The following is a 14,890-nucleotide window of genomic DNA, read 5'->3' as shown; positions in this document are numbered from 1 at the left end:
AGCGGGGGGGGGGGCAGATAGGAGGTGGGGGCCGGGCCACGACCCCCTCCCCTAACCGGCCCTCCATACAATTTATGAAACCCGATGCGGCCCTCATGGCAAAAAGTTTGCCTGCCCCTGATCTAAAGATTAGTTTTGTAAAATGTTTATCACTTCCTTTTCAGGGAGCTTGTATTCTAAATATGTTAAGGGATTACTTGAATGCAGATATGTTTAAAGCTGGTCTTGTACAATATCTGCGGAAGTACAGCTATCAGAATACAAAAAATGAAGATCTATGGAACAGTCTGGCACATGCAAGTATTTCTTGGGGGGGGGGGGGGGTGACAGGTTCAGTCACAGAGACCCCCTTGGGACTGTCACTTGACGTGCTGAAACTACCTCCGAGCCTGTTTTCCCTGCCAGCTTGGGACTCCAGAACCCTGTCTTGTTGAGCCAGACATGCTACTTTGCTGCAGCACAGACCCAGGGTCTGAACCACGCCCCCAAAGCTGCAGACTTTAACCAAAACTTCTCAGCAGGTTTCCTATCTCTAGCACCCAGAAACTCAGCTCCCAATGGGATCCAAACCCCAAATAAATCCGTTTTGCTTTGTATAAATCTTATACAGGGTAAACTCCTAAATTGCCTGCCCTCTATAACACTCATGGAGAGAGATGCACAGCTGTTTGCTCCCCCAGGTATTAATCACTTACTCTGGGTTTAATAATAAACAAAGGTGATTTTATTCAGTATAAAAAGTAGGATTTAAGTGGTTTCAAGCAATAACGGACAGAACAAAGTAAGTTACCAAGCAAAATAAGATAAAACAAAACACGCAAGTCTAAGCCTAATACATTTAAGGAACGGAATACAGGTAAATCACACCCTCAGAGATGTTCCAATAAGCATCTTTCACAGACTAGACCCCTTCTTAGGCTGGGCCCAATCCTTTCCCCTGGTACAGACCTTGTTAATTCCAGCTCAGGTGGTAATTCCGGGATTTCTCATTACTGGCAGCCCCCTTTGTTCTGTTCCACCCCCTTTTATAGCTTTGGCATAAGGCGGGAATCTTTTGTCTCTCTGGATCCCCCCCCTCCTTCTAAATGGCAAAGCACCAGGTTTAAGATGGATTCCAGTACCTGGTGACATGATCACATGTCCTGTGAGACTTCATTACCCATTGGCTGGCACCCACGTATACAGGAAGGCTTACAAGTAAACAGAGCCATTTACAACCAATTGTCCTAGTTAATGGGAACCATCAAGATTCCAAGCCACCATTAATGGCCCACACTTTGCATAATTACAATAGGACCTCAGAGTAATACTTCATATTTCTAGCATCAGATACAAGAATGATACATTCATACAAATAGGATGAACACACTCAGTAGATTATAAGCTTTGTAATGATATCTTACAAGAGACTTTTTGCATAAACCGTATTCCAGTTACATTATATTTACACTCATAAGCATATTTCCATAAAGGATATGGAGTGCAACGTCACAGGGGGTTGTACCAAAGTATCTCCCTGTGAATATCCACCATCCAACCTAATATATTACTGAACAGATTAATCACTTTAAGCTGCATTCATTATTCATAATTGTAAAATTAAAGGGAAATAATATTTAATTTTTTCAGACTTGTCCTGTGGGTGACACCCAGGAAAGCCAACTACAAGGTGATGGCTTTTGCACCAGAAACCAACAAACATCTTCAAGTGCAGTAAGCTTCTATTTTCCTACTTATTGCTAGTTATAAGTCTGCTGTGTTACTGTACACTAACATTTAATTCTTCAGTTTTCATCATGTTTAAAATTAGTGTATTCCCTTCCTGGGAGCATGAGCCTATTGTGCTCAGAACCCTACTTGTGAGAATATAAGTTTATTGGATACTGCTGGAAGCCTGGACTTTATATTACTGTTAAAAATTTTCCTTGGGTTTTACCTGTTGAATATATACTTGAACAAAAACCTGAGATGGAACAAAAATCTATCCCCTAAAGAGCCCAATACTGATTGGTACACTTATGATTAATAGCAGTGACAGCCATATAAGCATCTAAAGGTTATTCTGTCCACCATAAGGTGAAAGATATCCCAGGCCCCAATCCAAACTTCAGTATGTAATTCCTGTAAACTTGTTTTTTCGCTCATCAGCAGTTGGTAGCTCTTATGAAGTTGCCACTCACTCATCTCTGCTTCCTTGCCAGTATATTCCATCCTCACTCTGTTCTTATGTATTTTGTTTTTGCCTCATATAAATCAGCACTGGACCAGGAGAGAGATTCTTGATGTGACGACAATGATGAACACTTGGACATTACAAAAGGGTTTTCCACTAGTAACTGTCACAGTAAAAGGAAAGAATGTCCATCTGCATCAAGAGCACTATATGAAGGGATCAGATTCTTCTCCATCAACAGGGTAATAGAAAATGAGCAAGTGATGCTCTCCGTCATAGTCTAGGCAAACTGGAAAATCCACTAGTGACAATCTATTCTGCATAGTAGTAACTGCTGTTGTTGTTCTTAAAGGAACAAAAGTTACATTTTGGTATTGCTTATTTGAAAACTGGTATAGTGTTAAGAAGCTATAACTGAGGTCCATTATAATAAGTCCATAGAAATAAAAGTGTCTTATATCTGGGCTTTCTAGGGTAATCTTCTTCTAAGTTGAGATTGGGGTAGGATACTGTAGCAAGAGGATGGCCACATTTTGTCTCAGCCATGAGAGTAATGAAGTCTGCGTAAGTCTCTCTACACCATGAATCCACATACTCCCAAGAAGTGTTCCAGAGTCAGTCACTTCCGAATCTTTGTTCCCAACATAGCAGTGTAGCTCACTACCCAAACATAGGTCCAACCTTCTCTAGAGTAGCTATTGCAATTAAATATTCTGTCACTAAAATAACCATTTTTACTTTGCAATAGGTACTTGTGGCATGTTCCATTAACGTACATTACTAGTAAATCTGACACTGTGCAAAGATTTTTGCTGACAACTAAAACAGGTAATGTCCTTTAAAGTGATTAGTCCATTTGAAGGATTAGTTACAGTGCTTGCAAAGTTTAGCCATTTTAGCTCTACAGCTATTTTGTGTGGGAGGGAGGATAAAACTGGCAGTTCTACTTTTTATTTTTGTTATCACAGATCTAATTTCAATAATGCTTTTAAAAAAGAATGGTTCACGAGGACAAGCGAATGCCAGCTTTTGGCAGATGAGATATATATAAAACAACTGACTTATATATAACCAGCTGGAAAAATTGGGTTTTGTGGTGAAAATGTTGATAGATTCCGATAACAATATTACTGAGCTATATCTCTTAATGTATTCAGAAACTATAGCATCTCTTCCTTTTACTGAAAAAGAGACCAAGACCAGCTTTAGCTATTGTACCAGGATTATTTTTTGTCCAAATTTAATGTATGAAATGGACTGTGCAAGTGCTGAGCTCTTCATCCATTACATGGTCGTCTTATCAAATAGTGTTTGAATCAATAAAGAGAGAATGGAGTTATAATTTATTTTGTTTTCAGATGTCCTCATCCTCCCAGAAGAGGTAGAATGGATAAAATTCAATGTGGGAATGAATGGTTATTACATTGTGCACTATGAAGATGATGGATGGGATGCTCTGATTAGCCTTTTAAAAGAAAACCATACAGCAATTAGCAGCAATGATAGAGCGAGTCTCATTAACAATGTATTCCAGCTTGTGAGGTAAGGCACACTGTATGAGTCTTAAAAAGGCAAATGATACAATTCATATTGTGTGTCACTAAAGCAGAAAACATTTACTCTTGTATAATTTGTTGTAATTAAATCCTTTAAACAGAGATGGGGTCAGATTCTGATCTTGTTTACAGCAATGCAAATCTGGAATGTCTCCATTGACTTCAAGGGTGTCATGTAACTGAGAATATACACTGACCTTGAGAACGTAACCATTATAATCAAAACACTGTCTGTGATACTGTGTAAGTCAATTGATTCCAGCAGCACTGATCTGCTGCCTTTTGAGAATAAGGTTTTCAATTAACCCTAAGATTTGGTGTCTTAAATCAGTCCCTTATGGGCAGTGGTTCACTTTTCACAACCCCATCACTTCAGCTCAATTTGCACTCTGGAGGGGTCTGTGTGCGACCGCTACCTTAGATACTGAACGATTTCCTGTTGCAGGTCAAGTGTTTGGCATGGCCGAGCCAGGATTTCAAGAGCTTTTGTAGGCTGAGTCTTTACCCTCTTTTGCAAGCTCCAAATATTTCTCCAAAATGTGATAACCAAGCTTCCTTTAATGACATGCTACTTTACCTCAATTCATACCTGACAGTAACCTCAACAAACTGTACAAAGTATGAGAACACAAATATGCCACACACTTAGTGACCTGAAAGAGCTGTTCCAGGCAGCAGAACAAGTGGTCAGAATTGTACCCATGCAAGGGGCTTTCTGCTGGTGCTAACCGTGCATTAATATACAACAGTACATAGATACATGAACATGTATCTTCTTTTAACACTTTTCACAGTTACACCATTTTCTAAAGAGGCTGCAAGCCTTTCCAGGCAGAGAATATGTCTCCAGCCCATACCTATGAGCTCACCATAGTCCCACTTTTGAGCCCATGAGGATGCTTTTATAGTCCTGCCCTTGTTTCGGATACATGTAGGCAACACCCAGACTTGGGGCCTACTAAACTTGTCCCTTACTGAAGCTTATGAAAGGGAAGTTTTCACTGGGAATGCACTCCTTCTGCAACACTAAAGATCACTAGCACTTCCAGCCTCACACCCTGTTCTGTAGCACAGCTAAACAGCTCCCCCCCCCTCCCCCCCCCCCCCACACACACACGCATGCTTGAATACGGGGAGGGAGAAGGTGGAATTGGATAAGCCATATCCCCTTTTCTCATTGCTGCTGAGGAAAGTGGGTGTGTGGTGGAAAATGCTCCTCCCATCTAGTTCATGCAGTACTGTCCTCCAGGGGACTGCAATCATACTACCACCATCACCACTGCAAAACAGTCAAACAAACACAAACCACAAACACCTGTCAACTCTCCCAGGTTTCCAGCTAGATCTGGGACTGATTTTAATCTCTTACTTTATAACCCATTAATTCACGTTAATCTTCACCTTCTGCTGTATCAGATACCAGAAGGTTTCATGTCTTATGTGGTTTGTTGGCCACATTTGTCTTTCAGGAGTTTGTTTCTAGGCTTTTCCATTTGTGTGATGATAACTTCAGGATTCTAAAGGAATTAAGTAGAAACTAGCTCATTTAATTTTATTTATAGTGTTTTCTCTCTCTCTCCCTCTCCCTCTTTTTCTCTCTCAGTATTGGAAAACTATCAATTTCTAAAGCTCTTGATTTATCTTTGTATTTGAAACATGAATCCCAAATTATGCCTGTATTCCAAGGTATGAATGAGCTGATTCCTATGTACAAGCTCATGGAGAAAAGGGACATGGATGATGTAGAAAATCAGTTAAAGGTAAGACAGAAAGCACCTAAAACTGGCTAACACTAAAATAGTGGCTATACCCTGTAAGCACACTTTGAAAAAAATAAATAGTTTAAATTTGGGTTTAAAATAAAATTAAAAAAACCCCACTCCACTCTACTGGCTTGCTATCAATAACTGTATTTTTTAGTCATATTTTTTTCTTTATAGCCTCTGTTTCTGTATTCATTTCCTGGCTGAAGTCAGGGAGTAGGTGGGGAAGTTGCGGTCATGATGATGTGTAGAGCTGTGACCTGGCAGCAGTGTTCTACCAGAGGTTATCCTGGGAGCCCCATCAGTCCTTACTGCTTTCTCCCTCTCACCAGAGGAGAAAGGGCTTATTTTTGCAGGGGCAATAAGGGAGAACAGAGGGAGCAGGCACTTGACAAGATGGGTGGGAAAGAGAAGATGAGCCTTTGACTGCCAGCCTGAGAATCCCAGGAGTGAGTTCCTTTCCCTGATGGCTGCATGTTTTTCTATTGTTCCAGTATCCTGGCAGGTCAGAAAAGCCTGCAGCTGCCAGAGATGTAGCCAGATCCTGGCAGTTGTATCTCTTTTGGAGCAGCCACTGTTCAATCCTCTTTTCTTTGTATGTGCATGTAGCTGGCAGGCAAATACACAATCAGTCCAAGTTCAGTGGTCCTCCCAGTGACTACAGGTATCCTACCAAGACTGCTGCCTCTGTTGTGTATCTAAAGACCATTGTGGCCCCAACACAGCAGTATCTGAGCCCTTCACAAACTTTAATGCCTCTATCCTCACAACACCCCAGTAGGGGAGGGAAGTATTATCACCATTTTGCAGATGGGGAACTGAGGCACAGGCAGAGTCTAGATCTGTAGAGCCCCATCCTTAACCTCAAGACTGTCCTGTCTGTCCTGCTACTCTGCTCTGTTTATTGTCTGATTAGTACTTCCAGACCCGGCTTTCAATTCAGCCAGGAAGGCAAGGGTTGTGAAATTAGAAGATTGTAAAATAAGCAAGAAGTGCATGTTTATAAAAAATTGGGGTGTTAAAAATCTTATTCTTTTCTCTAAGTATAGTTCTAGAGAAAATTAGATAGGTAGAATATTCAGAGCAATTCCTTGCAGAATGTTGAGATGCAATAGCTTGAACTATTGTTTGGTATTATAATTATACATTAGAAGGTGATGCTCTAGCAATTATGATTTATATTATTTAGGAAGGATGTGATTTCTTTCGATTTTGCTTGTTCCAGAATTTGCTCAGTTAACTTTACTGAACCAAATTCACCCCTGGAATAGCACTGTCTGCCCGGGAGTTACACCAGGGATGGATTTGGCCCACTGATTTTACACACAGCACTGAGTTGAATGCACTAGTTCCTATGGAGTGTAGGCCCCAATCCTGTAATCAGATTCACATGGGTGAACCTTTACATCCATGGAGATGCCCACTATCATAGAATATCAGGATTGGAAGGGACCTCAGGAGGTCATCTAGTCTGACCCCCTGCTCAAAGCAGGACTAATCAGATTTTTATCCCAGTTCCCTAAATGGCCCCCTTAAGGATTGAACTCACAATCCTGGGTTTGGCAGGTCAATGCTCAAACCACTGAACTAGCCCTCTTGGGCTGCTTTTGTATGCCTGCATGTACAGAGAGGGGAGAATTGAATGGTGGCTGCACAGGGGTCCATCCACGTTGGTCTGCTTGTAGGATCACGGTAACAGATGGTGAAGTAGTTGAACACTGAAACTACTTGTCATCCCATTATATTTAAAACTGATGAATTAAAATAATGGATGGTTGGTATGGCACAAAACCCTGATTTTCAGAGAGACAGATATGAACAGCTAATAAGTTAATTTTTGCTAAATGTTGGTAAAATTTGTAAAATGAAAATATTTAAAAAGTGACATGGGTTTGAAGATTTATTGGAGGATTTAACCAAAGATAAGTGGTTTAGATGTTGATTTAAATTACTAGTGCCAACAACAGCATAAGTAATACATTTCAAGAGGCAGTATTTATACGTAAGTGTGTTAAATAAAATCTTTTTATTATTAAATTGTTTTAGGGGTACATAGTCAATCTGTTTAAAGACCTAATTGACAAACAGTCCTGGAATGATGAGGGCTCAGTGTCTGAGAGAATGCTTCGCAGTTCCCTACTCCTGTTTGCGTGTGCGCGCAAGTACCAGCCGTGTGTGGACAAAGCAGAAGACTATTTTATGAAATGGAAGGAATCCAATGGAACTTTACGGTCTGTTTTCATAGTAAATTCAGTAGAGGTGAAGGATGAATTAATGTTTTCCCTTTTGATTTAGTATTGGTGAATTGATCTAGTAATAAAGCAGCTGCCCATACTTCAGCCCTTTCAGGGAACCAAATATTAACCTTTTTTAGTACTTTCTCATCTCAGACTCCCAATTCCCTCTGGACTGGACAGCTATTGTGTACTCACTGAGAGCTCATACACCACTTTGTACTTTGGACCTTGTTTTACTAAAGGTGAAAGGGAAAAGGGAAATTAGAGTTATGCCCCTTTGTTTTGCTTTTTTATGGTGGAGAAAGAAGGTCTGAAGGGTTTTATTTATACACCATATACTTTCAGGTCACCTGCTACTCACTAACATTTTGGATACAGGCCATCTTTGTTAAAGATTCACTTTCTCCACTCCTTAATTTAACGAGTCAGAGTTCACAGTAAACATGCTGAGATACCACCAGCAGGTCATTTAGCAAAACCAGCATTCCTGATATTTCCAATGTGAAAAACACCCAAATAATGAAACAAGACCAATTTTAAATAAAACTTTTGCCAGCCATCTTTGGGAGAGGGCTTGTTGACCAGGACAGCTCTTTCAGAAAGTGACATAGGATCTGTAACTCTTACATAGGTAACATGATTACTATTTAAACATCTCTGAATGACTAACATCTCTTAATAAAACTCTTCCTTGGCAAAACAGGATCTGCTCTGGAATGAGTCTTGAACCCCGGTCTTCTAGGTTCAAAGTAGCGTGTGCTGCCTACTGAGTCTCACTAACAATAAATACCCGGATACTTTTAGACTGAAGGCAAACTCCTCCTTTGGCAACACTTAGGAATCATGAATAGGGACAGACGGAGAAAAATTAAAGGCCTAATTCACCCTTTTGTTATACCAGAATGATTTCTAGTGTACAACTGGTGTAATGGGATGGTGAATCAGAATGGAAGTATCCATCATAATGGAAATATGAAGTAGAGTGTAACTTGGTTTCCAATTTGTTGCAGTTTGCCCAATGATGTTAAAACTGCAGTATATGCTGTTGGAGCCCAGACAATCGAAGGTTGGGACTTCCTTTTTAGTAAATACAGGCTACCTTGGTTCAACACTGAGAGAAATCAGATTGAAGTTGCTCTCAGTATTAGCAGAAATAAGGACAAACTTCAGTGGTGAGTAATTTACTGTTTTATGAAGGAAGTGTTTGTATGGGAGTGGAGAGGGAGGAACCAAACTTGAGTGAAATGTGAACTACAGCAATGAGCACTTTTCTAGCATCTTCAATGCACAGTATTATAAAATGCCTTATAAAAGAAGGGGAAGTTGCAATTTAAAACTTGACACCAGAGGCTGGTGCACACACACGTTTGCATTTTCAGCTGTCAATTGGAGAAAGGCAGAAACAAGTGACTATTTAAGCACTTGATTACCTTTTGCATGTAAAGTTACTGTAATTGCAGTGTACCTATATATTTCTTATGCATGCAAGGGGGGGTTGACTCTTAAAAACATTGTCCCTCAGTGTTTTGAGAGAGCTCCAGCCACAGTAGATACATGCCCTCTCTCCTTTTAGCATCATAGGAGGAAAGGAACATTTAGAAATGTTACAGCTACCATTTCTGCCACTGATTTGCATTGTGAAACCGAACAAGTCATTTCACTGTGCGTTGATGCTACCAAGAGGCACTAATTTTTTTTTTAATGAATAGTGCCTCAATTTCCTGATCTGCAAAAAGGGGATGATACTTATCTATCTCTCAAGACAACTAAGGTTCACGTTAATTTTGAAATTGTGGGATGAAAGGTGCTGTTAAAGTTCAAAGCATTATGTTGATTTTATTCTAGATTTCCTGAAATGGAGATAATCTTAATAACTTTCATGATGAACCTCATGGGACTAGGGTGATGCAAGTGGCTCAGAAGTCTTTTGCTAAAGTAAATTTTATCTTAAAGTAAAATTGAAATTAAGACAGTTATAGTGTTTAGCCAAGGTGTTAAGAAATGTAGTTTTAACAAAGTAACCCATCCGTCATTTCTGCCTAACAGTCTAGTTACCTTTTCCATTTCCATCCTCATTGGGGATTTTAGGATAATGGATCAAAGTTTGCTTGGTGATGTAGTAAAAACCCAGGATCTTCCACATATCCTTGTGTTTGTTGCTAAAAACCCTTCTGGCTATCATCTAGCATGGAAATTTTTGAAGGAAAACTGGAATAAACTTGTACAAAAGTAAGTTGCACAGATTGTTCTACTCAGACCCTTATGCTAGCTATATTTGACATCTATTTCTCTGTTTTAAATTAAATCATCCATTTAATAAATCTTTAGTAATTGTTTTTTGGCTTTTTCGCTAGGTTTGAACTTGGCTCACCTTCTATAGCCCACATGGTAATCGGAGTGACAAATCAATATTCTACAAGGGAACAGCTTGCAGAGGTGAAGTGTCTTACTTTCAGATCATGCATTCTGGCTGTGGTTTTCAGAGCTACCTAAGGGAGCTGGATGACTAACTTCCTTAGACTCCTTTGGAAATGCCAGAGTCTGTTTTATGTGCAGAAGTAGTTTTATGAAGATGATAGGCTTAATCACAGGTTATACCTAAGGATCATGTAAATATTGGAAGTTAGTAAACATTGAAGTAGTACTGTAGCTCCCCTGAAGCTATACAAATGCTATACAAGTTGTGGGTTTGAGGACCCTAAGCATAGCAGTATATGCCAATAGCAAGGGAAAGAATGGACCTGTGGTTATAACACTGGGTGAGCGTCAGGTGTTTGTTGCCTGCTCAGTGTTCTTGTCTCCTTAATGCCTCTGGGCCTCAGGTTTTCATCTGAAAAGTGGGAATAGGAAGGCTTGTCATTTCCGTACCACTTCTATCAAGTTTAGCCTGGCCAATTTTATTTATACACTCTGCCATGGTGCTCATCTTAGTACCTCACAAGCATTAATATGTACAGTATCTTCACAACATTCCTGTGAGGTTGGGAAGTTCTAATGCCACTTTTCAGATGAAAACCTGAGGCCCAGTGCAAAATGTGGGCACTGTTACTGTATTGATTATATTGTTAGTTTTAATCTTCGTTGAAAGCCTCCGTTTTAAATCTAAATGGAGCTTTCCCACTAAGCTGCTACGGACTCCAAGGAACTTGCTGCAGAATTTAGGTCTTGCTTGCAGCAAACGACACATGGCCTTCAATATGATATTACTGTAGGACAGGGGTTGGCAACGTTTGGCATGCGGCTCGCCAGGATAAGCACCCTGGCGGGCGGGCCAGTTTATTTACCTGCTGATGCGGCAGGTTCGGCCGATCGCAGCCCCCATTGGCCGTGGTTCGCTGTCCCGGGCCAATGGGGGCGGCGGGAAGCCACGGCCAGCACATCCCTCGCCTGTGCCGCTTCTCGCTGCCCCCTTTGGCCTGGGACAGCGAACCGCGGCCAATGGGGGCTGCGATCGGCCGAACCTGCCGCGTCAGCAGGTAAATAAATTGGCCCGGCCCGCCAGGGTGCTTACCCTGGCAAGCCGTGTGCCAAACATTGCCGACCCCTGCTGTAGGATGAAGCAGAGGTCATGTTTTCAAACAAACATTAATATAGTCAATAAATGACAAAATGACTTGTTTTCCCACAGTAACTCTGTAAAGCATGACTCCTCACATCTCAATAAGGAAAGTCTTACAGTGACCTTTGGTAGCACTTGTCTGTCATTAAAACTATCTTTTGCCTCAGTGGTTGGGACTCTCCCTTAAAACACTAGCTGGGAAGTAGTCGTTGGCTGAGAAAGGTCTGACACCTTCACTGCAATGGGGGTGTGATGTGAGGAACACAAGGGCTGAGAGCTACCATGGGGGTTTCCATGCTGAGCCCCTAGCCTCCAGTTGACTTTGCTGTAGGTTGGGATTAAAAAAGTTTCTGAAAATGATCCACTGTTGCTTACACTGATGCCACTGCTCTGAGCTGGTTTAATTGAGATGGTATTAAAAAATGGTTGCTGCTGTTTTAGCTGCCTTGTCAGCACTAGGTGCCTCAGTGTGGCAGAGCTCTGCTTTTACCAATCGTGTGAAGTTTTTTAGAAAACTGCTGTCATGTAGACAGTCACAGTAGTTAAGAGACTTACTATAGGTCACACTGGAAACCTGTAGTTTTTTAAACTTGTGCACTAGTTACTAGACTTCACTGCCTCTTACGCATGCATCAACTGTTTGTTCTAATTTTTTCTGATAGGTGAAAGAATTCTTCAATTCTCTGGAGGAAAAAAGTTCACAGCTCCGCTGTGTCCAACAAGCTGTAGAAACCATTGAAGAAAATATACGTTGGATGGACATAAACTTTGAAAAAATCAAAATATGGCTACAAAATAACATGTGAAGGATTTATTATTGCATCTGGCTTTGAATATTTGAATTTGAATTACAAAACAGTGAAAATTTCAAAAAATCTAAAGCTTTTTTGTTGTTTTGGGGTGTGATTTAATTAAAGAGGTGATGGCATGGGCCCCATTCTGTTCCTTTGTATGAGATTGACTATCAATTTCAATAGGAGTAAGATAGGGTTCTATATGCACACCTTCAATCCAATAATAAACCATCATCCACAATTGTTGAGCAATAAAAATTGGTCACTGTGGCCTGTGTAAACTGGGGATTTTGAATTCTAAAATTGGAATACTTGAATTCTAAAAAATGGATTTACTATTCTATTTTGAGGAAAAACTAATTTGTGAAATGACAGAAAATGGATGAGAACACAACTGAACTATAAATGGAACACTCCACATATGAGATGGCATAGAAGTGTGTATCCCCTTGCCACACACTAGGTACGGCTAGCAATTTCTGCTCAGGGTAGCCCAGCACTGGAATATTTATAGGGATGCTAGTTTAACATGAAGATGTATTGAAATTATGAAGGTGGGATGATTTCTTAGCACCTACTTTTTACCCGTATTTTGTGAATCTGCAGTCAGTCAATCAATCAAAATAATTTATGTAAAACACCACAAGGAATTTAATCCTTTCCTATATCAAGGTGTACAGTATTAGAGTATATATTGCAACTGTGATTAGGATTAATACACTTCAAAAGTAGAAGTGATAAGAAGTGCAGTTGAATAACTAACTTATTTTTCCCATACCTCCTCTTTTTATAATTATATGGCTATTGCTTCATGAGAGCATTTTTTAATTATGCCTTATTTGACTGTGGAAAGTGAATTACTTGCTTACCTTTATATTAAATCTTATACTCCTTTTTAATATAGAATTACATTAGAGTAATATTAGAATGTGATCTGAATCTGAAAGTTCAACAGGATCAGAGATATTTAATATTTTAGATCAGTATAATTAGTAACTTTTTGATAGGGTCAGGGTGATTTCAGTATTTGCTGTTAATTAGCTCTTCCAACTAACAAAAATGCACTTTTACAAAATAAATGTCCTTTTCAGAAGATTAACCTGTTTAAAAAGTGATTACTAAATATGACTCATTTTTATTATAACGGGGCCTGTTCTCCTATTACAAACCTAAGACAAAGAAGAAAGATGGTCAGGTGCATAAAGCATGACATCTAGGTTGCATGTTTGGCTCTTTCAGAAGTTTGTATGATCTTTACAAAGTTCTTTTCTGTTGTGTGTCTTTCTTACAGTAAAATGGGAAATGGAGAAACTGACTGTACACAAAATATTGTCAAATGCATAATCTTAAAGTGAAAACAGATAGATCTGAGGAAAAACTAGTCAGTTGTAATAAGGTAGAATGGGAAATATCAGAAACTTCAGACAGAAGTGGGATTTCTAGGTTGCTGGCAATCCTTGGTCAGGGCTTTAGTATCCTATCTGTAAAACTGGGATACTTCTGCTTACCTACTTCACTAAAGTGATGATGCTTATTTAATTAATGTTTGTAAAGGGCTTTGTGCTCTTCAAATGGAAGTGAAAGTGTTAGTGGAACACTGAAGGAAAGGCTGCTTTCTTGTTGATTATGATGTCCTTCAGTAACTGTTAAGAAATACCCTCACCATTGGTCACTGTTACTAAATTCATACTAAAGGGAATTCTGAATGTGCACCAGGGAAGAACAGACATCCACAGAATTATTGCAGTAAATATTTATAAAATTGATTTTATAACCATACCAGGAAACATGTTTGACAAGCTGTTTAAAACACAAATCTGCATATGTCAACTGAATTTTGCAGCTCTTGCAATTTTGCATTTGTAAACATTTTAAACTGATGTTCTCTCTCTCTCTCTACATGTCATGGAGAGATGTAGTTTGAAATTCTGAACTAAAAATAAATAGAAAAAGATAGTTTGTTTTAATTATTCTCAGAGTAATTGACCCCAAAAAGGAAATTAACAGAGATGCAAAGACTAACACTTCAGGGCATGTTAACCATCACTCATTTAAGAAGTGTTACTTCTGACAGTTGCATGTGACCAACATAAATTTAATCAATTTTATCTTTGAACATTAGAGTGTACAGTGCAATCATGATCCTCCAACACTATGAGAAAAAAAGTCTGTGTAGATTAGCTGCTGTATGCTATTTATTCCCTAGAATTAGCATGACCTATGTAACAGACTCTGAATTTTACTTTACAAGTTAATTAAATAGCGCTTTAGGATCTATGCACCTGGTCACCTTCTGGGAAACAAACAAAAGCAGTTGTGAAAATCCATCTCAAAACAGTATTTTACTAAATACTCAGGTTCTTAGTATTTAGAAAAATTGAATGAATCTTCAGTCTCCTAAATATGTCAGAATGATTTTTTTTTTCAAACAATTAACAAAGTTAAGTACCAGATTTTCAAAGCCTTAACTGAATCCCAGTTTTTGTCAGTGCAGTTTTGCATCTGCAGTTATTTGTACTCACAGTCTAGGTCCTTCTGGGCTGGATCCTGCAAGTTGATTTCAACAGAAGCACCTCTGTACTTGCCTGAAACCCCTTGACTTAAGTGGGGCTGAGGGTGGACCCTGGGATGAGTCCAAGTGGATCCATTTGCAGGATCTGGTCCTTAATTTTTAAGTGACCTAAACTGTAGTCCCAAAAATAGTGCTCAGTGACTTAATTTGTTCCAGTATGGCCATGTTCTGTAGTCAGCTTAAAGAAAAACAGAAAAAAAATGTAGCTAGATCTTTGGATTGGTTTTATACTCAGA

General features: G+C 39.5%; 1 protein-coding gene across 1 annotated transcript in view; it reads left to right on the top strand.

Annotated features, from left to right (window-relative positions):
• The window catches only part of ERAP1 (endoplasmic reticulum aminopeptidase 1), a 25,566-nt gene extending 13,165 nt beyond the window's left edge, over positions 1 to 12,401 (top strand). The window contains exons 9-19 of the mRNA XM_034774091.1: positions 165 to 296; positions 1,630 to 1,713; positions 2,258 to 2,415; positions 2,922 to 3,001; positions 3,532 to 3,715; positions 5,333 to 5,489; positions 7,539 to 7,723; positions 8,740 to 8,901; positions 9,818 to 9,958; positions 10,084 to 10,165; positions 11,951 to 12,401. Of these exons, the coding sequence (XP_034629982.1) occupies positions 165 to 296; positions 1,630 to 1,713; positions 2,258 to 2,415; positions 2,922 to 3,001; positions 3,532 to 3,715; positions 5,333 to 5,489; positions 7,539 to 7,723; positions 8,740 to 8,901; positions 9,818 to 9,958; positions 10,084 to 10,165; positions 11,951 to 12,094 (1,509 nt within the window). The 3' untranslated portion in view covers positions 12,095 to 12,401. The remainder of the gene's footprint in view (positions 1 to 164; positions 297 to 1,629; positions 1,714 to 2,257; positions 2,416 to 2,921; positions 3,002 to 3,531; positions 3,716 to 5,332; positions 5,490 to 7,538; positions 7,724 to 8,739; positions 8,902 to 9,817; positions 9,959 to 10,083; positions 10,166 to 11,950) is intronic.
• The last annotated feature ends 2,489 nt before the right edge of the window (positions 12,402 to 14,890 follow it).

The sequence above is a fragment of the Trachemys scripta genome, chromosome 6, assembly GCF_013100865.1.
Source record: "Trachemys scripta elegans isolate TJP31775 chromosome 6, CAS_Tse_1.0, whole genome shotgun sequence".
In the NCBI taxonomy this organism is placed as follows: Eukaryota; Metazoa; Chordata; order Testudines; family Emydidae; genus Trachemys; species Trachemys scripta.
This window is presented reverse-complemented; position numbering and strand designations above follow the sequence as displayed.